The sequence below is a fragment of the Lagenorhynchus albirostris genome, chromosome 14 (assembly GCF_949774975.1).
Source record: "Lagenorhynchus albirostris chromosome 14, mLagAlb1.1, whole genome shotgun sequence".
Lineage (NCBI taxonomy): Eukaryota > Metazoa > Chordata > Mammalia > Artiodactyla > Delphinidae > Lagenorhynchus > Lagenorhynchus albirostris.
Window position 1 is genome coordinate 38,923,523 of NC_083108.1, and position 26,607 is coordinate 38,950,129.

Consider the following 26,607-nt stretch of genomic DNA (forward strand, 5'->3'; position numbering starts at 1 on the left):
GATACTTAGCTGTCAAAGATTCCCCAGAGCATCAGTGATGTCCCATGCGATGCAGGGCAGTGGAAGACGTTTCAGATGTTGACAAAAAGAGAAGTATATAGCTCCTTTCTAAATAAATGAATAGTCTGCCCCAAGACTCCGGGAAGGAGAAGGAAGGATGACTGGCGAAAGTTGTCTTTGCCAGATATATGGCCAGTGTGTTTGTAGCTGAGAAAGTTGGGGATTTGGGGAGGAACAGAGTGGCTGAGTGTCACTGGTGAGGCTTATGCACGTTACCCAGTAATCACGTGCACCCACATGATGGGAGTGTGGTTCCCGATCCACCTGGCACTGGGTATTACTGACATGTCCAAGGCAAGCAAAGAACTGCCCAGGAACCACTGAAGGATCACCTGCATGGAATTATTTATTGTGCCTCTTTACAAGAGCTGTTTAGAAAGAAGGAAACTCAGTGAGTGCAACAGGCTTGGCGGGGGGGGGGGGGGTGCGGGGGGGGAGGGGGTGGGGACGACACACTGTTAAGCACGATGCTGCGTATAGCACGACCACTCCCTGCGACCAGGTGTGGGAGGATGTCACCGCCGAGAGCCAGGCCGTATTCCAGCCTGAGAGAAACGAGCTGCCGCTGTAGTGCAGAGCAAGCAGGAGAGAGAAGAAAGGGAAACCAAACCCCATGAAACATCTGTCCAGTTCTGCACAGTGTCCTGTAATAACCTCAAAAATACAAGCAATCTTTTTCACATGTTACTCAGTAAATACCACTCTGCCACAGAAGATTTATTTTGAGAAGACTTCTTTTGGTGGAAAGCTTCAATGCTAGAATTTAGGATTAGTATGTCATCAGTTAATAAAGAAATGTCAAAGCTTTATGATACATAATTCAGAAATTTATTTTAAGCTTTTCAATTAAGAGGAAAGTGGGGTGGGCACACTTGTTTGCTGTTTGTTTTTGTTGTACCTGCTAAGTCAAATAACAAGTGAAAGAAAATCTAAAGTCAGAAACCGAGTGAAATGAATGATCCAGGAAGGGAAACCATCTGTCAAAGGGCGGGGTGGGGAAGAGGCAAAGATTTGGAAAGATACTAAGAAAATGTGCAAATCTTAGTTAAAAAAAATAAGGAATGCTTTTAATTCATTAATGTTTCCTCTGTTTATGAACTGCCACGATTTAGCGAAGGTCAATGACAAGGAGGGCCATAGTATTGAAGAGGGGGAATTCTTTATTCCACAAGGCATTGGGAGTCAGATTTTCCTGTGCTGTCATTCCAGTGTCAACAGCAGACTTCAGAACCAGGATTCTCCCTTGGGCTTACGCTCCTATTCATAAGGTCTTCACTCCCAGCCTTCCAGCATGATGCGGGACCCTGCCGCCCGGGGCTGCACACCCTGAAGTCATTCTTTAGTAGGAATCCCCTAGTGTGGATGAGAGGATCTGGGCTGAAACCCACAGGAGGAGGCAGGAGGACCTGTGCCCATGCAGACCCCCTCTGACTGCAGACAACTGATGACAGCTTTTGAGGAGAGTGGCTCCCCACCAAAGAGGACCCTGAGAAAGAAAAGAGCATGAGAATCTGGGTGGGGGGAGGCGAGGGAAAGGGCAAGCAGTTAGAGGGCCAAGTCGAGATGGTGTTTTCCTTGAGTGAATGTCTTTCAAAACTAACAACATACTGTGTGGTTGTCTAACATGCTGATGTCTGAACACTGCTGGGCCCTGACGTCCTAGTTTTGATTCCTTTTTTTTTTTTCCCTTTTGTTTGTGAGTAGAGGGAGAAACTGACTTGGTGTTTTTCCCCGTGAAATAAGTCACTGTCATATGGCTTTCATATCAAGTATCTCTTTCCCTTTGTTCCAATTTATTATCTGACCAAATTTATGTTCAGAGGTTAGACTTGCAAACATCAAAGCACCACAAATGTGTGTGACATCTAGTGACACTGGGTTGAGAAATGCCAATATAAATACCATATATCAAATTACCATTGTTTCACACCAGGATAAAAAGGGGGTGGGGTGGGGGTGGGGACAGTTGTTCTGGAAAGAAATGCAAAGAGCAGAACCAATCTCAAGCAGCCAGGTGGTGAAGTTGAAGGTATGTGACCCCGTGATGTCTTGGGGAGGCTGCCCACGGCCGCAGCTAGTGTGTCTTGGCGAAGGAAATGGGAACCGAGCGCGGTGGCTGGCATGGGCGCCGGCGCAGTGATGGGACAGCAGGCTGGGAACAACCGGTTTCTGATGAGCTTGAGGCCACAGGTGTTCCAATTCTCCAGAAGAAAAGTTCCCACCAGAACGGAAGTGTGGAGAGCTGCCGAGACGGTTCAGTACTCTTCCTGCTGCTGGGGCTGCTGTTCGTGGACTTGTTCCTCTGCTTCCGGCTCCTCCGGGTGGCCCTCCTGTGGGGCAGGGGGAGAGGTTTCAGCTGAAGCGGTCCACTGCCGGCAGCCCTGCAGCGTCCCCAGCCCCACCATCGCTGCGCAGCACGGCATCGCCACGGCTTTTGCCACGCAAGTGCCTCCCCGCTCCCAGGAACGGCCCATTCTGGAGCGCGGCCAGCAGGCTTTAGGCACCACGTTTTCCTTCTGACCGTTTTGGAAGGACGTCATCACAGAACATACGACATCCTTTCCCACCCGCTGTACGACAGTAAACCAGATGCAAGGACTCAAGAGCGTCACGATAACCACGAGTGAGCCTGCTGTGACACAGCACAGGGCCCCAGGCCCCTGCAGTGTGTCTGATGGCTTCCTGTTTCCTGCCCTGCTGTCCTCCTCCTCACCTGGTAGCATGTCTGCTAAGCAGACTCCGTGTTATAATCTGTTACTCATCTGATGCAGAGAAGCAGCTCGTTAGAGTGGGTAGGTAAGGAAAGGACAATAACTATGGTTCTGGGTTGCCCCCAGCCAGACGGCGTCTCCAACAGGGGAGCTCAGGAGCTTGTGCTCAGGGACTTCGGGACATCTATTTTGGGTATGTGAGGACTTTTTTTGCTTACTTTCTGATGGTTGAGGTGTTCCTCTACTTGGCTTCAAATGACCTATTTACTCACTTGCGTATAACCCGGGGAAGCACATCATGAACACAAAACTCCAGGGAACATAAACCCTGGTCAGCTATATCTGCCAATTCTTTTTTTTTTTTTTTTAATCTCACAAAGGATAATTAGCTCTTTACTACCCAAGCAGAGGGAGCGTAGCTAATCAATAGGGCCGACTGCTCCCTCCAGAATGCACAATGCTTTTGCGATGCAGTCGGGAGCATACGCTGGGACGTACAGACGTGCTTGTGTTCGCTTGCACTTTGCAAACCCCCCTTCTGTCTGGCCCGTATTCCCTTTAGCCAAGGACACACCCGTCAAGATCCAACTCAAATACAGCAGCATCATTTCCCCCGATCCCTGAGCCAGGATTCTCTCCCTCCTCCTGCATTTTTGCTTCTTCCTTGGCCTTAAAACTTTTGACTTGTAATCTTGTTTGTCTTGAACCTTGTGGCCTCGTCCACTGGATCCTGAGGGTACTGAAGTCGGGATAGGGCCTCATCCATCTGTGTCAGACCTTGCTTACTGTACAACTCAATGCATGTGTGTCAGGAAGAAGACATCAGAGAGGGTGCACGAACAGATGATCGAGACTATCAGACAAGGTCACGTGCCACTTGTCTTCTGAGAGGCAGCATAATGTCAAGGTTATAAGCATGGAACTGGAGTTCATCTCCCAGATCCATTATGTACAAGCTGGGCGACTTAACTCTTCTGTGCCTCGGTTTTCTCATCTGTGCAAGTGGGAGATAGGCCAAAAGCGCCCATTTACCAGAGTTTTCGATGAGTGTCATTGGTCAATGAATCGATGGAGTCACTGAGTTCAACAGAGAGCTCTGAGTTAAAACAGGTGAAGTGCCTAGAACAGTGTTTGGCACATAATATAAGTGTGAGCTGTGATTCTTTTTTCTTGGTAACTCATTGGAATATGTTCTAGAAGTAAAAATAATTTTTTAAAAAATAGTCTTTTCTATGACAAGAGCAGAAAATGACATCGTATTGAAGACCTGGGCTCAAATCTAGCACCGTCCCTTACTGCCTTGGTGTCTTCAAGCAGCACATTATTTAATTTAATAAACATTAGCTCACCCCATGAGCACACCCCGTCTTCATACCTAAAACTGCTCCACCTCTGAAATGTGAAGGCCCAAATCCTACTCTCCCTGCCCACATCCTGCTGTCCTTCGGGACACCTCGCTCCTTAATTCCTTAACCACGATGTCCTCTGACCTCAGAGCCCCAAGCCCCGCTTTGCTCCAGGCTCTGCCAGCTCGTCCCCGGGCCGGCCCTGCAGCGTCCTCCACAAGCCTCTTTGCCCACCGCTCAGCACACGTTGAGGGTGGTCCTCTCGGCTCAGTTAGTGCCTCAGGGACAGAGGTGCCCTCCTGGGAGCAGGAGAGCACCTCTTGCTGGGATAGAACAAGCGAGGAAGAGCCACCAGCCTCCCTCTAGTCCAGGGGCAAAGAAGGAAAGTCACACTCATGGGAATTGACCAGGATGGTGGACCAGGAGCTCCGGGTGTCTGCTCTGCCGCACACTCCTCCCCACGCCTTTCTCACTGCCTTCACCCCAGAACGGATCACTCCTCTGAGCTTTACATCCTTGATTCCTGCTTCCATCCGGTTGCACACTGCAGCCCTGTGTGTGTATGGGCGCGTGCTTGTGTGTCCCCACTGGCTGGCTCCACGGCTGCCTCTTCAGCCAGGCTCTGAGCCTCTGAGTCCCTTAAGGGGTAGAGATGTTGTTGTATTCGTCATCCTAACCTGTTAATGCCAGTGTGGTGCCTTCCGTATCATATTGCCCAGACTTCAGCTGGTCTGAAGTGCACTTTTCTTACATAATCGTTTCTGTGAGTGTTAGGCTGCTGATGGGAAGATCGTCAGAAATGAGGATCTGTTTGACATTTTACAGAAAATCTTATTTGCTCACATCATGGACTGCGAGTTAACTGTGGGATAATGGATTTAATTCAGGACTGAGAGTCAGAAGATTTGGATTCAAGTAACTGTGGGCCTGTCAAACCAGCTGCGGGAAGAGAAACGCACTAGATAAGGCTCCCCCTCGGGCCTCCTTTCCATACTTGATGAGCCAGGGGGTGGGTGTGGTGCCCTTGTCTCCAGCTGGCCAAGGGCAGCTCCCTCACTCACGGTGCACCGCTGTGAGGTCATGCATCTCATCTGCAGGAACTGCGGACCCCAGATCACTCTTATTGGGTACCGTGGCTATAAAGAACAAACGTCCTGGGTTACCAATGGATTGCTAATGCTTGGGGTTCAAATTAAGGTGCTCTGAAAGTCTGGCAGGACGCACCTGTAACTCTGAGGCAGCTGTAGCCCATCACCACTGGGAGCTCCCCACCCACGCGTGGAGGCACTCACACACCAAAATGATCTTTCTCTTATGCCCCACGCAAGACTGAAGAAGAACTTAAACGCACAGGTGAGGAGGAGGCCAGGCGAAACCTAGGCCAAACATGTGACTAAAGCACTGGGGTGCCACCTACTTAATTAAGTCTAATATTTGCATATAAATCCACCCACAGCTGTGAGTGACGCTTTGGAGTTCCTTATTCTTATAATAATCATTAGAAGGAGAAGCAAGCAGGAAGACAGTACTGAAGAATGCTCTCGGCTACTGTGGGAGGAGAGCGGGGACAAAGGAGGGGAGGAGGGGGAGGGCCGTCAAGAAGCTGGGCTGCAGGGAGTGGGGAGAGGGCATGGCTCCCACCTTCCCAGATGTAGGAGGCAGCGCACAACAGGCTCATCTGCCGCCACTCACACCAGCGAGTCCGGCTGTTCTGTCCTCTCTGCTTTGTTCCTGCCATTTCCTCTGCTGAAAAAATACTCCCCCGTCTTACCTCTGTAACTGCTGACATTCCTAATCATCTTTCCACGGCCAACACAAATGTCATCTTCTCTGTGAAGTCCTTGCCTGTCCCTCCAGGCTCTCTTTATGTGCTCCCCACACAAGTTTATTTATGTCTCTATTACTGCGTTTATCACAACCTGACAAATTCCAGTTAGTGGTGTCCCTGTCTGTCTCAAGGGGACTGTGAGCTCTTCTAAGGCAGGGGCTGTGTCTGTTTTCTATAAACCCAATGCTGCGTCCAGTGACAGAAACGCAGGCTGAATTCAAAAGATGTGGCCTGAAGGGGGGAGTATCTTTAGGTCATTCGACAGTGGCTTCCGTGACAGGAACTCAGGAAACAAGTGTCTCTGTATTAGCAGGTGACCCTCAGCCTACAGATCCACAGGGCAGCAGCTAACCAACGACGTTAAGCCCAGACACCTGTGGCCCCTAGTTAAGTAGTAAAGATAATGAGAATCATGATGCGAGGCACTGGACGGCCAGCTGGCCATCTGCTCTGGAAACTTCCATTAGGTTTCTGTGACTGCAAACTGAACTGCCTCTGTTTACTTCCACACTCAAAACTCTCACCTGGATTTCTACATCTTCCAAACATGTTATCCTAGGATTGCTTGATCAAGAGAATCAAAGAGCAGACATCACTAAATAAAGACTGAAGGAGGAGGCCTCTCCAGGGAATGCCTCCACCTGAAGTGTCAACGTCGGGTCCATCTGTGGTGAACTGAAGAGCAGGCACTCACTGCAGCCTCTGATTCCTCAGCACCCCTCTCATCTCCAGAGGGAGGCAACCAACCAGAAATCTCTGCCTCTCGGATGTGCACAGAAGTCCGACCGGCGGCATCATGCATAAAGTACCGGCATTTTTTCCCAGACATCATGCCCCCCGTGGCTGCACGTCCACCTAGCACTGAAGTGTGTGAATGGCCTGAAAACAGGACACAGTGTCAGGGTCAAGCACAGCGAGGGACAAAGGAGGCTCCGAGAGCTTGCGGGTGGGTGCAGTGGCCCAGCAACCTCTGAGCACATTTTTTCCCAAGTGATGCCTTTCCTAGGCAAGCGTGGAAGCTTTTTAAAGGCTCACTGCCTCAATGGTAGAAGCTGGATAAGCTGGGAGGCTACCACAGAATCAGGACTCGCTACGCTTAGGGAGGGAGGCAAACGCTTGCGGCTCTAAGGTGTCTAGGACGGTTCCATGAACCTCCAGGAAGGGAAGCAGAGAGCAGAGCAGGCCAGCCGCTCCTGAGCCTCTCGCCATCCGCCTCTGTAAGAAGTGTCATGTGTGTGCGTGTGCAGCATGGAAAATACCGTGCAGTGTCCAGGCACGTGGCAGACAGCCTTCGCCTTCTCTCTATATAGAAACCGAAGTTTAAAAAAATGGGTCTTGTCACATTCTAAACAAGGACGCTTGGCATATTCCAGCTTATTCTCTATAGAAAACTCAGCATAGCCTGATGTGTTTCTTTTGGAGCTGTCCAGACACAGAGTTGCATTAGAAGTTATCCTGGAATGAGAAGAATTAAGGCAGCAGCTGCATTTGAAGACTTTGCACTGGTAACCCACACGTGTTACGTTTGTGTTAAGTCTGTTTTCCCTTCCAGATTCCAGTAGCCTGGTTACTGCCTCTAAATCTCTTCCTGGACTTTGGATACTCCTTAGCTTACACTCAACAGTGATGCCACTGTCTCTCTCTCCTCCCTGCCACGTTTCTCTCTATTTGATGACATCAGCACAGTGCCAGTCAGAACAACGAAGGTGGGTTTAGTGACACTACCTGCCAGAAAAAAATGGAGGTTCTCGCCGGATGAAAAACTGGAGATTCTTGCCGGATGCTGAATTAAACAGACTGCCCAGAGAAAGAGGCCAAGACAATACTTTTGAAGGTGTCAAACAACAAAACAAGGTGAAGGGAATTATTTGGAGAAAATCCAGGCAGGAATTTGACTGCTCCCTTCTTCACATACAGAACACGTGCAACTCAATACTGTCAATTAGACAAAGTCTGTCCTGCAGTTTCCCCCAAGAGGTACTGCCTTTACTTTTTCCCTTCCCCATGGCACCCAATATACTGAGAGGCAGGGAACATAGTCCTTAAGATTCTGGGCTCTGAGTTAGAGAAACCTGGGTAGTGACGGAGCTTATTAAAAATGGGTCATTGGGCTTCCCTGGTGGCGCAGTGGTTAAGAGTCCGCCTGCCGATGCAGGGGACACGGGTTCGTGACCCAGTCCGGGAAGATCCCACATGCCATGGAGCGGCTGGGCCTGTGAGCCATGGCCGCTGAGCCTGCGTGTCCGGAGCCTGTGCTCTGCAACGGGAGAGGCCACAACAGTGAGAGGCCCGCGTACCGCAAAAAAAAAAAAATAAATAAATAAACATGGGTCATTGAGCAAGTAATTTTTATCTGTAAAGCAGAGATAAGTAATAGTACACCACATAAGGATGTGGTGAGAAATATATATATAGAATATAAACGTAGTATCTAGCACATGCTAAATGCTCAAGGTTAGCTATTACTACTATCATGTTCCCCATTTAAAAGGTGGCTCAGCTTGAGGTTATGGGGAGGGGGAAGGGTGAGCTGTGACAGGGCGAGAGAGAGTCATGGGCATATACACACTAACAAACGCAGTAAGGTAGATAGCTAGTGGGAAGCAGCTGCATGGCACAGGGATATTGGCTCGGTGCTTTGTGACAGCCTGGAGGGGTGGGATGGGGAGGGTGGGAGGGAGGGAGACGCAACAGGGAAGACATATGGGAACATATGTTTATGTATGACTGATTCACTTTGTTATAAAGCAGAAACTAACACACCATTGTAAAGCAATTATACCCCAATAAAGATGTAAAAAAATAAAAAAAATAATAAAAAAAAAAAAGGTGGCTCAGGCTTGGAGAAGGGAGGGCACGAACTCGGGACTCGAGTTCAAATGCAAATTACGCTGCTTATTCACTCGGGAACGTTATTTAACCTCTCGGCTGCCTTAGTTTCTCTCATCTATAAATGGGCTAACACCCATATCTACCTAATAGGATTCTCCAGACAATTAAAGGAGCTGATACATGTAAAGCCCTTGGCCTTCCCCCTCATCTCCCATCCCAAGAGTTTAAGGAAAGGACCTGCTAAACCCATTAGTCTTAATGACTGATGATACTCTGAAGTATTACTTCTTTGAGGGGCGTGTGCGTTAACTGCCCATACACTGCAAGAATGGCTCTCTGAATCCAGGCCTCGGTAAGCTGGTGCTGGTGTGTGTGCTGGAGGTGTTGGAGATATAAATGGTCTAACAGAAGCTGAGTGTAGTCATCCAGGAAGACACTCCTGAACTCTCAGGAGGCAAGAGCTCTTGCCGAAGGCCAGCCCCACCTGCCATTAGCTAGGGATTCAGTGGCCCTGCCAACCCTTAATTTGGAGTTCACCTAACGGCGCTACCTCACAACGACTCCTCCTTTGGGACAAGATCTGGCTCGAGGTTAGCATCAGAAGGCTAGAGGTGAGCATCAGCAGGGAGATTCCATCCTGCAAGCCGCCTTGCTCCCGCGAGCGGGCACCGTCCCGGATGGGCAGCAGCACGGTTCACTCGGGCTCACGGGGCTGCTGCACAGACCTCATCGAATTCAGCCTCAAACAAGCTTGTGAAGAGAATAACCATAATTCGTCTCGCGCTTGACAGATGACAAAGCACTCTCTACATACAGAACGTCATAAAAATGCCACTTTGGGTGGTGCAGATACACACACTACAAAGTAACCTTTGGTTTCTTCCGTCAGATCTGAAAATACTGAGAATATTTTGTAAAGCCGTCGCTATCTCTGGGACCTGGGCAGGTGGATCCCCAGGGCTTCAAGATCTATAGCGTGAGCTAACCGAGAAAGAGGTTTAAGAATATATACATATCCAGGGGAAACAAAAAAAGTGCTGGAGAGTCCCCAAACTCCAGACAGTTTCTTACAGTTTAGGAGAATTTCAGAGCTAGGATTTTAATCTTACACGGAGTAAACAACTGCCTGGTATTCGGCTGAAATAAGATAAAAGTAAACTTGCTGGTGGCTTCCTATGTTCTGTGGAAATACCAACACACGTGCAACTCGACCACAGAGCCCTCAGGGCACCTGCAGGCCTCCTAATCACACCTACCCAAACACTTCCTCAGCCCCAACCTGGCAGCAGGACGCCTGCAACCCTGGCCCGTGCTCTCCTGCCTTTCACTGCGCCGCCCTCATGAAAGTGAAGCCCCACGGGGCTCCCACTGCGGCTGCCAGGGCCTCTCCCTGCCTGTCTGGGCGGACTTGGGGTGACCTGCCTTGGGCCCTGCCGTTTATCCTGCCCCTTCCCCTCCTCGCTTCCTGAGACTCATGTTCCTCCGCTGCTCCTCACATCGGCTTTCCATGCACAGACGGAGCCACATCCTGGGTCCCCCCTCGGCACATCCACTCGTGGGGAGCCACCCTGGTGGGCAGGGCCTCCACAGAGGAGGCCTTCCAGAAGTATTTTTCCACAAAGGGCTGTCACACAATGCTGCTCTGTACTGGCAAAGTGTAACCAAGACAACCAGCTATGAAGGAAAAAACAGTTGTGGGACTTCTGGGGATGGGAAAAGCATCTAGATTAATTTTTCCTTTAACCACATTCTGATCTGTGTGAAGAATCTTTGCACACATTCTTACTGCTCATTTGCTCAGAGAGCTGAAAACCACTTGAGATTTGGCTGTGTAAGCCTATTTTTCTCAATCGAAGCCCCCCGGTCCCCTGCCCCCAACAACTGGCAACCATCCGCGCATCTCTTCCCAGATTGATGAATGCAGGTCCCATAAGCATGGGTCAATGGATCACGACGCTCGTGCTTATTCCTCTGGGAACATCACATGCACTGGCTGAGCTGCAAGCCTCACTAAGGTCCCAGGGCAGTATCTGAAGGCTCGGCGCCACTGCACTCGGACCAAGAGCATCACTCTGGGACACAAGCCTCAGGGCTCTGCTCACACTCACGTGTTCTTCCGAAGCGTAGAGGACTTCCATGAGTCGCTGCACGAGGTCATCGTTTTCCTGCCCGTGTTCCTGGCAGAGGAGCTCAATCTCTCTCAACTTTCCGAAGTAGAAATCCCTCTCCTTTTCCACGCCTTCAAGGGCAAGTTTTAACGAATGTACCTGTGAGGGAGGGAAGGTGGAAAAGAAAACCCTCAAACGACAGCATAAGAAATAAATGACCAACTGTGCCTGCGTATAAAGATGCGAAACATGAAAAGACAGATGTGCAAAAATAACCAACATGCAGGTCCGGGGAGAGACGAGGGGCTGCTGCTGGAGCTTGAGCCTGGGCCTGAATGCCCAGCTTCAACAGCACACTTGTCACTCCTGTCAACCGACCGTTTATACCCAGAGGCCCGGGGATCCTTCTGCCCGAGACAGTTCCACCCGGGCTCCGAGTCAGCCTTCCTCTCCTGGTAACTAACCTGGGCTGGGGCACATCTTTCCCCCAACTGGTTCATCCTCTACAGGGAGGGGAGAGGCGAGAGCGGGAGGAGGGAGGGGCTGGACTGTGGTCCCTTGAGACGCGCTTTGCGGAACCTCCTTTCTTCACGTCACTTGAGAGCCGCCCTCGACTTTGGAGCCCTTCATACATGTTCCTGAACCAACCTAGACAAATGCTCCTACTGAGGGACTGGGGCATGGCTGCACAAAGAAAACTGGGTGAGACTAAAAGCAGGCTGAGTGGACCTGTCTTAACTCCTCTAGTTCTGGCTTCGAGCTCATCACGTGAAAGGCGGGAAGATGTGGAAGCTCCAGTCCCTCAGCAGAACAGCCCTCATTCCCTTTTTTCTCCCTTGATGCGGGTTCAAGGGCCTTGCAGCTTCTCACCGTGGTTACGGAGATGGCGCTGGTGAAGGGAAGAGGGCAAGGGTTGAGGCTGGCAGAGCCGTCACCTGGGCTGAAGAAACACCACAGGCAGTGTAGACAGATCTGGTCTCAAATTCCAGGCTGCAGGCCGAGCAGCTCCACACAGGCCCAAACCATCACCCCCTTCCTGCTCTCGGAGAATCCCTCAAGTTTTCTGAACCCTTTGATCATTTATATTTCTGCAGAGAATATCTTTAGGAGGTGAATTAGGTCTCTCATGGTTCTCCTCAGGAGAAATCTCTCTTTCAGTATATGAAAAATCACCCTTCACAGACTTCCAAAGATTACATTTGGAGTGGAAAATCTGTTTCTAGTAACTCCGGGCCTTGGTACATACTATTTATCTGTCTGGAGTTATTGACTCGTTCAAACAGATACTCAGCACATGCTGTGTCCGTCTCCTTGTGCACCTGGCAAACTTGTGTCCATCCAGTAAGACTCAAGGATATGGTTTTTCCGCAGAGTTAACCTCACTGATGCCCTCATGTAGCTGGTTCCAAAGCAAAGGAGGATCAGTTGCTAACTTTTTTTTTTGGCCACGCCTTGCGGCTTGCAGGATCTTAGTTCCCTGACGAGGCACTGAACCTATGCCCCACTGCAGTGGAAGCACGGAGTCTTTAACCACTGGACTGCCAGGGAATTCCCTCAGTCACTAACTTTCAGCTCTTATTTCTGATAATACTATGGCTTGGACATTTGTAAAAACTGAAGGCAACCCAGTTGGCTGAATTCTAGAGGAAAGAAAACTGTTTATTCTAGAACCTCCCCCCCACCCCGCCCAGACTCGACCACAGACCCATCTCACGCCTGCACTGGTGCCACCAGCGGGTCTGTGGTAGTTTAGGCGTCTGCTGTCTGCCAGCTCCCCTTCCCTGTGTCGGGCAAGAAGGGCCTCTGGATGCCTCTGACCCACGGAAACCAGGCTTGTCAGCCTCTCAAGTGCTGTGGTCTGTACGGTGAACCAAGAGCTGAGGCTTTGTAGAAACACCCAGCCCAGGTTGGCCTGTGCTGCTATTCCAGAGGCATGAGGTTAACAGATGCACAGCTATAAACTTTCCCTGGTAAAAACCAACAGGAGCTAAACTACTTGATGAAAGATCCGTTGGCAAATGGGATGCCATTTTCACAGTCCCACTCCGATGCCTCCTTGCTCCCGCACGTGTCAGAGCAGGAGCCTAAGCAGTGGAGGGGATGCTGGGGATGGACCCTTGAGAAAAGTCAAGGGGAAGTTCTCTTCTCCCAATTCTCTACCGCTCAGGTGTCCACACACTGTAGATCCGCCCAGCCTTCCAGTCCGAGCCACGGACAGTGTCTGTGCGGGCTAACCAGGCCCCACTCTTCAGCCCCCGTGGTCCCCGAGCACAAGCAGGGACCCCATCCCACCACCTGTTTGCTCACCTACTCTCCAGAAACAACCCCTGATTATTTTAGTCATGTCTTCTCCTCCCCTGTGTCTTTTGGTTCATTTCTATCATTGAAATTCTCTAACACAGTGGTGCTTTCATAGCATGTCATGGGAGACTGCCCAAATCAAGGCATGAGGCCAAGTGAATGAGAATTCTTAAAGTTTACGGCACTGGTCACTTTGTCTATTACCACTGTAATTCAGTCTTTGGTCCGGGCATTTTTACTTGGCCCTTCCTCGTCTTCGTGTCCTCAATTCCAACACAGTGATGACTGTGAGTGGCTCCCCCCAGTTTGGGGGAGCACCCTGTAGGCTTCGGGGACAGAAAATGGAGGGAGCATTAACATAGCCTTGGAAATACAGCTGAAGGAGGCGCTCAGTAAACAGCTGGTGAATGAAGGCTTACGATGTAGGATGGGTCCGACCTTCCCTCTGGGGGACAGATGGAGGTGCGGGGACACTCTCCTCCATGTGAATGCATGGGGGGACAGCCCGGGAGTGAGGCCTTTGGAAGTAATGAAGGAATTACAAGCAGGAGGAGGAAGGCCACTGGAATGTGCTTCTCCTTGTCGTCTCTAGAGTGGCATTTTGGATGGGACAGCAGTTTAGCTGAAGCATCGTAGAGGGCTGGGGCCCTTGGGGCTCTGTGTGTGATTGGAGAGCTACTGGGAGCCCAGAGCCAGCCCCAAGGAGAGGAAGTGGGGCTGGTTGGCGAAGGCCGTAAGCGAGAGAGGGGCAGGCAGGATCTCGAGGTTCCAATGTGTTTCTACTTTGGGTTGGTGGTTTGGGAAACTGGGTGTGGTAGGGGTAGATGAAGAAACATTTGATAATAAAGATATCAAAAGAATTTGAGTCCTACGGAGAAAAGGGTTATAAATCTAAAGTATTACAGACCCACACCCGACTCTCTTCAGGTCTACTTGCTTAGAGCCTCAGGCATGTGGCCCAAGGCTAATTAGGGCTGTCCTAACTGCCTTTTTTTTTTTTAAAAATTTTATTTATTTTTGGCCGCGTTGGGTCTTTGTTGCTGCTTGCGGGCTTTCTCTAGTTGCGGTGAGTGGGGGCTACTCTTCATTGCGGTGCGCGGGCTTCTCATTGTGGTGGCTTCTCTTGTTGCAGAGCATGGGCTCTAGGCACGCGGGCTTCAGTAGTTGCGGCACACGGGCTCAGCAGCTGTGGCTCGCGGGCTCTAGAGCTCAGTCTCAGTACTAACTGCCTTTCATTCTAGAAGAACTCATTGCTGGAAATTGTATAAGGGCTCAAACTGAGAATCAGCAGGTAATTAGAACATTCCACAGTTTCTAAATCAAAGTCCTACGCACCGGATGACTTAAGGTTTTACCTTTTTCATTAAAGTGTTCAGAATTGTAAAGAAACACCCTAGTTAAGCAACTGCTTGCTTTTTAACTAGATTCTTGTTTGCAAATATACAACTATCTCAAAAACTGTTTCCAGACTCTTGCTGGCTCATCAAGAATCAGATTAATCACCGGGATCTGCCCATGCCCAGTGAGTAGCTGGGAACAGCCTGGGCACCTGGGATAATGGCTTTTCTCCCAGGGGTGGGAGTGGCCAGGATAAAAGACTCTCCTCCTGGACTTCCCTGGTGGCACAGTGGTTGAGAGTCCGCCTGCTGATGCAGGGGATGCGGGTTCGTGCCCCCCGTCCGGGAAGATCCCACATGCTGCGGAGCAGCTAGGCCCGTGAGCCATGGCCGCTGAGCCTGCGCGTCCGAAGCCTGTGCTCCGCAACGGGAAAGGCCACAGCAGTGAGAGGCCCGCGTACAGCAAAAAGACTCTCCTAACTCAGGGCAAGGGTGGATGGTTTCTGCACTGGGCCCTATGCTACCAATTGTTTTATTACTTTTAAACTATGTATACTCTTGGGCAAAATTAGCTATTGTTAGTTAGAAAGCGTACCTAAGCTTTTATATTGAAAATTTCGAAGGCAGTAGACCTAGATTTACTGCAATCCTAGGGATATTAGATAAAAAGGAAAATTCTATTTAACTGTGGCCTTTCTGATGCCCTATTCCTGGGTTCAGTGCTCCTGTGTACTTTCACTCTTGCGGGAAGTGTTCGGCCGTTTGGCTTTTGCTTGTGTAATAGACAATAGTGTGTGGCTGCTATCTGTAAATTCTAGGAGGGAAGGGAAGCTCTCTATCTTGCTGCCATTATATTATCAGCATCAAGTATAGTGTCTGTCACATCGAACAGGCTTAACAGATAGCTGCTGAAAGAAAGGAAGGAAGGAGGGAGACTAACCCCTGATGCCTTTAACACAATCTAGACTGGCTAGAAGTGGCCATGGTCTAGCCTGGAGCTCCTAACAGGCACTGAGGTGTACGGGAGGGCAAGGCTGGCCTGCAGACCTGCATTTACCTAAAGCCGAGTCATCTGTCCCTCTGCCTCAATGTATAGCTTTGAGATTTGTGACTTAACATCTTTTATTCACAGTGGGCCACTGATTATCTGCCCCAATAGTTCCTTTCATTCTTACTTGCTTGAAGCCACTGATTCCCGCCGCTTCCCTCCCCGTATCCCAAGCCCACAGGAGTTTGCTCATCTCACCCCCTGACACCTGTCACTGCTCCCAGAGACACAGCTGGGGATGCCGAGTTACCTGTTCATTAAGCTGTATGACCTGTGTTTCTAAATCTCTATCAGATCTGGATGCTGAGCTGCTGGACGAAGCCCTTTTGGCTGATGAGGGACGAGAAGGTGTGGATCCTGGTTTAGACGCTGGACTTGATTTAGCCGCACCTGAAAGGACCCAGAATAAATTATGAATATTGGCAACATCAGAAATGCTTTTTAGGTATGTAGCAAAAGTGTGATATAAAAGGAATTTACTCAGACACAGAAGAGACACTGCCAGTGATCTCTTGCCAGCACAGAAGAAGCACAGATACGCTTAGAAAGAGTGTACTCGATAAAACGACAGAATCATCCTGGGCAACTTACTTAACCTTTCTGAGCACTGGTTGTTCTTCTCAAGTGACATGAGATTAATGCAGTTGTCCCTTCTCCCTCCAGAGAGATGAGAACAGATACAAAGGGATTTTAAGTTTGTTTGTTTTTTTTAAAGAGGAAAGGTTCTTTGATAAGCTCAGAGCATCACCATAATTGAATTTCTAACACAGACCTTATAAGAGAGTAACACTTTAGGAGAAATATCAATGCACGTGTCTATTTTTTCCTCTTTTAATGTATTTCCTAGTTTTAGCCATTAAAAGAGTCTAGGAGCCATGATATCTCTGTAGCAACAGGCACTCCTGGTGCCCAAGTCCTGGTTTCTAAATGTTATTCTGCAATAAAAGGGCTTCTTGAGATATGATATGGCTGATTCCAGGGCTGGGGCAGGGAAAGGACAAGGTGGGCCTGGGACATCTCATGTCAAAAAGCAAGGATGGGGCTTCCCTGGTGGCGCAGTGGTTGAGAGTCCGCCTGCCGATGCAGGGGACGTGGGTTCGTGCCCCCGTCTGGGAGGATCCCACATGCCGCGGAGTCCGGAGCCTGTGCTCCGCAGCGGGAGAGGACACGGCAGTGAGAGGCCCGCATACCGCAAAAAAAAAAAAAAAAAAGCAAGGATGTGCTCAAGGATTAATGAATGTCAGGGGCCAGCCCAAAGGGGCTCCCAACTGGCCAGACTTGGACCATTTGCATACCCAAAAGAGTGATGGCTGTAATGTATTACAATGCACTGAATAAATAAAAATCTAGTCCATAATGAGGGTAGGGGAGAGGGAGAATCCAAATATCTCCACAGAACACTGACAGCCAGTAAATGCTAAAGAAATGCTAGAAAAATCAGTTTTGCAATACACATAACTGATTCAGGAAAGTTTCATCAATTGACTCTAAAACACTGAGAAGTGTCTGGAGGACGGGATGTTTACACGTGTCAAGGTGTTACCCTATAAGTTGCTTATCAAGGGTGAAAGATATGCCTTTACAACAGGGAAGCCTGAGGATTGGGACCTTAACCAAGTTATTCAGTAGCATCACTAATAATGATAGAAATTGGCAAAAAAAAAAAAAAATAGGACCATTGATGTCAGGTAAGAACTCATCTACCTGAAGCTCAGCTCATGACAGGCTCTCACTGTCTAGAACTTGACAGACACAGGAAATGGCCTCTGCAGCCAAAACAGATGGCACAAGATATATGCAGTGAAGTCTATACACTCCATGGGTTTAGAAATTCAGGGTCCCAGGGGCCCAGCCATTCCCTCTTACTCAGAACAGCTCAGTCTGGTGTAGGTGCTCCCACTGGCCCAATTCTCCACCACAGTCCCCCCCACTCTGCTCCTCTGGTTCTTGGAGGGCAAGGAACTCATCATACTCAGCTTTGCAACCTCAGTGCTTAGCACAGTACTTGGCGGAACACATATTTGGTGAAGGAACAAATGTTTAAATACACGAACAAGTAAATAAAACCTGGTTGTATGGTTTCCAATTTTACAGTTTACTGGTACTAAGAGATTAGAAAAAGGCAAGCACCCTGGCAGCAGTTACAAGTTTCAACCAATCTCCTAATTACAAAGTAGCAAGCAGGAAGACTATAAAATTCCTATCTGTATGTCTTCAGAGTCGTGAGAGATGCAGAGTCATACACACCCTCAAGAAGCACTGACAGTAACATACCGTTTAAAATACATGCCTGTTATAAAGAAAGAAAGAATTCTTCTACAAATACAGGGAAATGCCTAATATATGTAAAACTGAGGATGCTTAAGTTAGGAATGACTTAAAAAGTTTGAGTATTCAAACCTTCAGTGACCTGGAAACCTCAGGTCATGGAACCTTATGCAGCGGAACTTCCCAAGTTGTCTAGAGAGCGGATGCTTTGCTTTGCTCAACAGCTGTGAGGAGGCTTCATCACTGGAAAAGCCCAGAAAACACACTCCTGGACATAGCTTCCGTGTCCCATTGGCCAGCTTCTCTAACTCCACGCTAAGCCAACAGGGTAAAGAACACAGCGTGGAAAACAGCAGGAGAGGCAGGGCGAGGACGTGCTGACCTGACAAACAGCCTTCTCCAAGGGTGGCCACCAGCCAGCCTCGCTGGGGAAGCAGCTTTTGAAAAATCAAGTTACTTCAGACCTTTTCATGAGCAATCTGTCGTATTTTAATATAAAAATAGTCTAACAGAAAGTGGCTCAAAGACTGTCTATGACCAACCCCTCTAATTTACTAAATACATATTTATTAAGTGCCTACCATGAGCCCTGTACTGGAAGTCCCTGCTCTACAGGAGCTCATGGCCTGGTGGGAGTGGGTCATTTAAGAATGCCCACAGACAGAAAGACAAATACTCTATGTTATCACTTACATGTGGAATCTAAAAAATAAAGCAAATGAATGTATATTTAAAAAAAACAAACAAACAAAAAAGCCCAGGCATGGCCACACTCAACATTCTCAGGAAAAAGGCAATGTTCTAGACATGACCACGGATTGGGATCGGGCTGTGTTCCCTCTGCCTGAAATTCTTCCTCCCCTCCTTTGAGTGACTATGTCTAACAGCCTTCGGGTCTCAGCTTAAATGTGGTGGCTCACACATCCTTCACACAGCACCCATCAACGGTAATGGTACAGTGATTTATTTAATGCCTACTTCTCCCATTAGACTTAATCTCCACGAGGTAGGAGTTGAGTCTGTTTTGTTTACTATTTTATGTTCCCAAGGCCAAGTACAATGCCTGACCCAGAGGAGACACTCAATAATAAGTTTTTATAACTCATGAAAGCACGCCTAGGACAGGCATCTATCCAGGGTAAAGATCCCAGGGGAAGCTCGAGGAGCTGATGCCAACCTCAAAGTCACTGACAGCAGGAGCCAGCAACACCTGAAGGAAACGAAACAAAACCCACCAGCCTCCCAGAAAGAGATCTCTTACTTGGTTTCAAGTTCACCTTCCATTATTACTTAGGCCCTGTATAGATGGAGTCAAGACAGTAGTTCATGTGGGTAAATTTAAATTCAGTCAGTAAACAGTTAACTCTGAGTAGGGAGGAGCAAGATGGTTTGTGCTGGGCTGTCCTATCCAAGTCTCTGCCATGCTTCTGTCCATGCCTCTTCTGAAGAGAACAGCTCTGGGGAAGGGGCTTCCCCTAGAGAGCAAGTGACCCACCCACCCAGCCTGGGCAGGCCTCCCTAAGCAGGTCAGCAGCTATGACGTGGCTGGTTGCAGGAGCTGAGCGAGGTCCACCAGACACACTCATGTTCTTATACTCTGCCTCACCCAGTCTCATGTAAATTTTCAAAGAAAAGCGTGGAAGGAATAGAAGCTGATTGCTTGTAAAACAAGGTTATCACTGATTATATTATCAGGACATCATCAAATGCAGCTTGGAAAAACCTGAAACGTTTGATATGAAGTTAAAGTAGAAGAGGCCATGGCAAGCCAAAGCCCCACGTAAGACCAAGTTATCAGGGAAAGAAAGCCTAAAAATACGCAGGGGAAGCTGGCTGGGAGGGAAATGGGGTCACGGGAGATGCCGGGTGGCTCACGGCAGAGAGGCCAGAGCTGCTGCAGTTACTGACGCTGTCCCAGTTCCAGCTTTTTCCTGAAGAAACACATTCCTTGCTACTGACAGAGTCCAACTTTACTGTGGTTCACAGGGTCTCGGCATTAAAGTGGCATCTGTGTTTCACGGATCCTGTAAAGGTCAGCTGGGGTGCAGAGCCCCAGGTCCTTCAAACTGGCTCACGTGCATGCAGGCTGTGGGTCTCTGAGACGAGAAAGATGAAAGCAGTGAGAGTCAGACCTGGCATCCCCCTGCTGCAGGGCAGGGAGGGGACAGTGGAGAAGAGGGGGTCTGGTCCACGCTCTACCCGCTACGCTCCCTACACGGGGGACAGAAGAAAAGCTTCTGCCCCCAGAATATGGACAAAGAAGGGAAAACAAATTTGAAAAATTTAATAGTTCAATTAAGTAATTAGAATTTGAAATTTAAAATGAGAGGGGTTTTGAAATTCTGATTAAGTTGTTTGGAAAGAAACTGATAATCGAGGGAAATGCATGTCTGATGAATGAGAATACAAGAGGTCAGCACCAAGTTAACTGTACATTTCTACCTTCTAACGAATAAACGCAAAGAAATGAAAGACCAGGAAAGACAGAGGGAGATCTTAGTATCTTCAGAGGTTAAAAGTTTTTAAAAACCACACAAAGCTCATTTTCAAAAGAATGTAAACTGAGCTCTTTAAATCCTCACAGGCTGCAATTTGATATGAACGTAATTGACCACTCACGGCTATCACTTGATTAAAGCTAAAATACTAAAATGTATAAAGATGAAAATGCAACCTTTTGTTCATTGTGTTGAATGATTTCATGGTTTAACTTATTAGAATAAATAATGATAGACAATATCCTGTATTATATCACGCTCATTAGTCAGTTAAACACTAGGTTTTTGTTTATTTGTTTTACAAGCCTTGCTACCTTCTTTCAAAACACCATGCCCTAAGGAGTACCCAGCTTCTGGGGTGACAGATATTCTTTTTTCACTTACCCAGGCTGCTATAATAAGGATGTTATCAGAAAACTGTACAATGTCAGTAAATTTAACACTGATATAATACTTTTATGTAAATTAACATTCATATTCCATTTTTGTGAAGTGACCCAATAATGTCCTCTATAGTGTCTAATCCTGGCTTTAGACACTGAGGATCTCAAAAGCTGCCTTCATGCTTCCCTAAATGCCTCCAAGTCCACTGGTGATTTCACTACTGGGCCTTCCCATGCCTCTCTGCTCAATGATGCTTACACGAAAAACATTTTACATAATAGCTTTTAAAGGGAGTACAGCTACTTTGGCAATAATAATAATAATACAGATAATAGATTTTTTTTTCCCTGCAGCTATCAAACATTTCAATTTTTTTGTCGAGCTGCATTTAATGATGTCCTGAAAATATAATTAGTGGTAGTCCTGTTTTACAAGAATCATTTTTCCCTCAAGCTTTTCTCTCTCTCCACTAATTTCCCCTTTCAAAATAAAAAAGGAGTTTCAGAAGCGGCGGAAAGTAGACATAAATTCCTTGCAAGTCCCTATAATTCTCTGACTTTACCCATTGGATATGGACATGATTTACAATGCTAGTCTTTGAGCAGTTGTCTTAATTAATGCCTTCAGGAGTCGGGGTATAAATATGATGCTAAAACATTTTAAACCATAGTTGTAAAATACAAAGAGTGGCCTGATTCACTGCCTTAGTGAAGCCAGAGCACTGCTGTGTCTAATGTCAATAATTAGTAGCTTGCTTAATGTTTATGGAAAATGTGCCAACATTTTGGGCCTATGAGGCCCAATGAATTCATAACAATGAGCAAATAAAAGCACTTTATCCTTTTTTATACTTGGCTTTATCCTTCGCAGCCAGGGTTCTGATGGAATTTAGAAATTCTTCTCACATAATCTGCCGTATTCTTTCTGCCAAAATCATAAACAGAGGAGCTAAAAATATGGCATTAATACTGTTGACAAGAACCACAGAGACATTAAGAACACACACACACTCAGGAAGCAACCACGCTTCTGGTCGTCCCCAGCTTCTTCCCTACTTTGAGAGCATCCCCCCAGCCCCCCCGCCACTGAATTAAAAAGCCCATGGCGGGGAGTGGGAGGGATGAAATGGGTGAAGGGGATCAAAAGGTAAAGCTTCCAGTTATAAAATAAATAAGTCCTGGGATGTAATGTACAGCATGGCATTACACAGTTACAGTAATAATATACTTAGTAATACTGTATTGCATATTTGAAAGTTGCTAAGAGAACAGAGCTTAAAAGTTCTCATCACAAGAGGAAAATAACTTGTAACTCTGTGTAATGATGGTTGTTAACTAGATTTGTTGTGATGATCATTTTGTAATATATATAAACATTGAATCATTGTTGTACACCTGAAACTAATAATTTTTTTGTTTTTTTAAATTTATTTTTTATACAGCAGGTTCTTATTAGTTATCTACTTTATACATATTAGTGTATATATGTCAATCCCAATCTCCCAATTCATCCCACCACCACCCCCTACCCTGCTTTCCCCCCTTGGTGTCCATACGTTTGTTCTCTACATCTGTGTCTCTATTTCTGCCTTGCAAACTGTGAAACTAATATAAGGTTTTATGTCAATTATATATCAATAAAAACAAACCTAAACCCCACAGAACTGAAACATGACAGAAGATACCTTGTACCTACACTGATTAATCATTTGTGGATGGACCTGACATCATTTCCTTATCCCATTTACCTTGGCAAACAGGTTTTATTGTTTAACTGAGATATGAACCAGGTAAAAATAAATAAGTAAATAAGGCCACTGCTGGGGGAGAGGATATGGGGTTGGACTGATGAAAAGAGACAATTCCCACAGGAAGAGGGTTTCCTAAGTGATTAAACTGACACCAGAGCTGTCACTTGCGGAATGACTAACAGCTCCCACACAACCCTGACCATCACAAATTCAAGATCTCACACTTTCCTTCGAAAATGTCTCCATACCTTCACTTTGTAGGTTCTGTAGTCTGCTCTGCCCTGAGAGCAAAAAAAAAAAAAAAAAAAAAAAAAAACAAGAAAAACCCCACCTCAGGGCTTCCCTGGTGGCGCAGTGGTTGAGAGTCCGCCTGCTGATGCAGGGGATGCGGGTTCGTGCCCCGGTCCGGGAAGATCCCACATGCCGCAGAGCGGCTGAGCCCGTGAGCCATGGCCGCTAAGCCTGCGCGTCCGGAGCCTGTGCTCCGCAACGGGAGAGGCCACAACAGTGAGAGGCCCGCGTACCGCAAAAAAACCCCCAAAAAACAAAACACCCCTCAGAGGCCAGTGTTGTGTCCAAATGGAACTTTAACAGGGGTTCTGGGATGCCCTGATTCATGAGGTCTTTAAGAGGGTGGCTCTTTTAGTCTCAAATTAGTAGTTCAGAGCCCTTATGGCTTCTGTCCCACCAGAGCAGCCACTGGCAAAATTGGGCTCTTCCTTTTTGCCACTTTGGTGTCAGCTTATAAAAGTGGGCAGCTCCACTTCTGAGCAGCTTGGGGAGGGGCTCCACACAGCCGAGACTGAACCACATCAATCCTGTGGGAATGAAGACCTGGTATGAACTGGGTGTCCTTCGTCCTCCCCGAGGGAGGCAGTGGTTAAGAGCGGGGGCGCCCTGCAGCCTGCAGCCTTCGTAGGAATCCTGGCTCTGCTGCTTGCTTGGTGGCGTGACTTTGCTGCCACCCGGATTTCTTTATGTTCTACAGAGTCAGTAGCAGTGCCTCCTTCCCAGAGCTGGGAAGAGTACCTGAGTTAATACATGGAAAGTTCCTACACAAGAGCCTGGCACACAGTAAGTGTACCCGATCATTATTACTCAGCAAACGAGGCCTGATTCAACCAATGACGAGAAAGCACACGGGTTTCCCATTTCTAGACACTAGCAAGATAAAAACTAAACTGCTGAAATAATAAGGAAATGAGACTCATTTTATTTAAAGAAAATCTTTATAAAGAAAATCTTTATAAAAACTGGTTAACTCATAACCCACCAGTGGGCTCCCAGGCTTCGGTTCCCCCATTCCGCACTCTCTGTCTTGAGAACTGGTGGACTGTCACCCAAGTCTCTGTGCGCCTTCTGAAATTTCCCCAATTCACTCATTCCTGCCGCAAGTATTTACTGCACCCCTACTGTGTACCTGGCAAGCTACAGGCACTTGGGATAGAACACTGAATGAAACACAAAAGATGCTGGGCCTTGTGGAATTTACATCCTAACAGGGAAATTAGATAATAAACGGTAACAATAATAAATTAATAAGTGACATAATAAACTAGAAAGTAAATGCCATGGAGAGAGGCAGAGCAGGGCAGGGGTAAGGAGTGCTGGGTAGGGCTGGGTGAGTGGCGGTTTTAAACAGGAACTTCAGGGAAGGCCTGAGCGCCCATCATGATCCCCTCCAGTCTCAACCCCTCACTCAGAAGGGTCCACCCAGACCCTGAGTCCACCCAGAAGGACAGGGGTCAAAATGCCCAAGTCCCCTTGGTGACAGTCGTGCAGCAGCCCAGCAGGGATGCAAGGAGGCGAGATCCACACCGGGTGTGCATGGGGCTCACCCCAGCTCACAGCCTCCCTTCTCACAGAAGACGACGTGTGTTGTAACAGCTCCACAGTTGCAACTTCCAGGATCCCTGCAGGGGACATGCCATTTACAGGAGTCACCTTGACTTCTTCAAGGCCTCGTTGGGAAAGTGAGATCTGAGCGAAGACCTGAGAGAGGTGCAGCTGGCCTTCCGGACGGCCAGGAGCAGAATATTCCAGGCAGAGGAAAGGCCCAGCGCCAGTGCCAAGGCGTGGCCTCGCCTGCTCGGCAGCCAGTCCAGATGCTGTAGCAGAGGGAGCACGGGCGCCGCGGGAGGAGGGTGCAGGTCACCAAGGACCTCACGGGCTACTGCTGGAGGCTGGCTTTCATTATGATGGAAAAGGTCAGCCATGGCAGGGTCCTGAGCAGAGTGACATGGCCTGACTTGGGTTTTAGGAGGCCCCCTCTGCCAGCTGGGAGGCTACTGCAGTCATACCCCTGGGGACGAGCAGTGAGTGCTCAAGATGAGTTCTGGTTTTGGGAAAGCGTTTACAATGCTACAGTTTAGAAAACCCTACGATATACCCTATAGAACAGGCACCAAATATCCAGGCATTTATCACAACTTAAGTTGTGCAACATCAACAGCAACTAAGAGACATTCTGGGATCAACAGCATCTGCTCTTGGTTCCAAGGGGACGGCTGAAGGAGGACGAGGCGGTGACAAGAGCTGTGAGTCAGCTGGTGTCCCTCCCAGCCTACTCCCAGCTCGGGGTCATCACACAGTGTGCTGACCGGCTCTGCCCTGCAAAAATATGCCAGAGCAACACCGACAGCCAGGGCCCAGAGCCCCAGTGCCGGAGGCTTCCCTGACCGGTGGCCACTGAGATGGGCGAGTGGGCCTGACTCAGCCGAGCATGTCCAGCCAGTGTGAGCATTCAAGAACTGAGCTACTTCTGCCCTGGTTACTGTCCCTGCTGGAGATGATGTGCTTATTTTTAGCCATCATGTGATTCTCCAATATTTTCCAGGCTCTGCTTGAGTCACTCTGGTTTTGGAGAATTTTTCAGAGGGAAAAAAAAAATGCAGGAAAGAACTCCTCATCTTAAAATTAGCTCAAATATTAAAAATTCTGATGTGTAAGAAGTTACATGAACGTGGTATATATTTCTTTCGATAAGCTGACTTTTCACACCTCTCACACCCTGGTAGAGAATTAAGTGTGCTTTGAAACGCATTAGGTGCCAAACAATTACTATCTTAGTTCAAATTCCTGTTTTTAAATTGTTCTCAGAGCAATTTTTCTCTAGAAACGGTGAGGTTCCCTCACCCCCGTGAAAACAAGATGCACCAGAATCCCAACAATAATTGAGGGGAACACTCCCTTGCCTGTTTGCTGCAGCAGTAAGGAAAGCTGGTGATTGAAAGAGTCCAACAAACTGAGACAGCCTGCTGAGAATAAAGACACACAGGCATCACCATGACAACAACATCACTGTGTCATGCATTCCTGGCATACATCAGTCATTTAAGCAAAAAGCTTAGGAACCAAGACGGCCATTTCAGGGGAACACAACTATTTAGTTCCTTTACGATGTTCAGAGTCCTGCTGATTCCATTGGCAAGACCAAGTGTTTCAGGTTGTTTTGCTGATGGTGGGAAGTCTGCTGTGCTCCACTAACACTACCTTACCGGGACTCCCTTGCAAAGAGAGACAGTCTGAGGCCACAGAGCCGCTGGAGCTCGGGGAGGTGAGAATCAGAGCTGAGCCCCACTGGAATCATCCACTCTACTCTACTCCAGCTGGCTCCCGCTCCAGGTTTTCTGCTTCCCCCAACCATTGACCAAGCCAGAAACTGTGCATCATTTATCCTTGGCTTCCCCTGTCCTTCACCTCTCATATCCCATCACCATCAAGTTTTGTTGACTAAACCTGCTTAAAAGTCTCTAGAACCCACATGGCCATGACCTTTATTCAGGCCAACCTCCACTCCTACATGTTTGGCTGCAACAGCTTCTTAGCTGTTGTACTTAAAACCTTTCAGTGGGCTTCCCTGGTGGCGCAGTGGTTGAGAGTCCGCCTGCCGATGCAGGGGATACGGGTTCGTGCCCCAGTCCGGGAAGATCCCACATGCCGCGGAGCAGCTGGGCCCGTGAGCCATGGCTGCTGAGCCTGTGTGTCCGCAGCCTGTGCTCTGCAACGGGAGAGGCCACAGCAGTGAGAGGCCCGCGTACCGCAAAAAACAAAAACAAAAACAAAAAACCTTTCAGTGACTCCCCAGAGTCCCCACAGTAAACTGTAAACGTCTGTGACTACAGAAGGTGACTGCG

The 26,607-nt window shown here is 48.1% G+C and overlaps 1 protein-coding gene across 4 annotated transcripts in view; it reads right to left on the bottom strand.

Moving 5' to 3' along the window:
- Window positions 1-865: 865 nt before the first annotated feature.
- MAPRE2 (microtubule associated protein RP/EB family member 2) overlaps window positions 866-26,607 on the bottom strand; it is a 162,578-nt gene continuing 136,836 nt past the window's right edge. For all 4 annotated transcript variants that reach the window (XM_060170224.1, XM_060170223.1, XM_060170222.1 and 1 more), the window contains 3 exons: window positions 15,822-15,961; window positions 10,886-11,044; window positions 866-2,390 (listed from right to left, as the gene is read on the bottom strand). In XM_060170224.1, coding sequence (XP_060026207.1) covers window positions 2,316-2,390; window positions 10,886-11,044; window positions 15,822-15,961 — 374 coding nt within the window. In that variant the 3' untranslated portion in view covers window positions 866-2,315. The remainder of the gene's footprint in view (window positions 2,391-10,885; window positions 11,045-15,821; window positions 15,962-26,607) is intronic.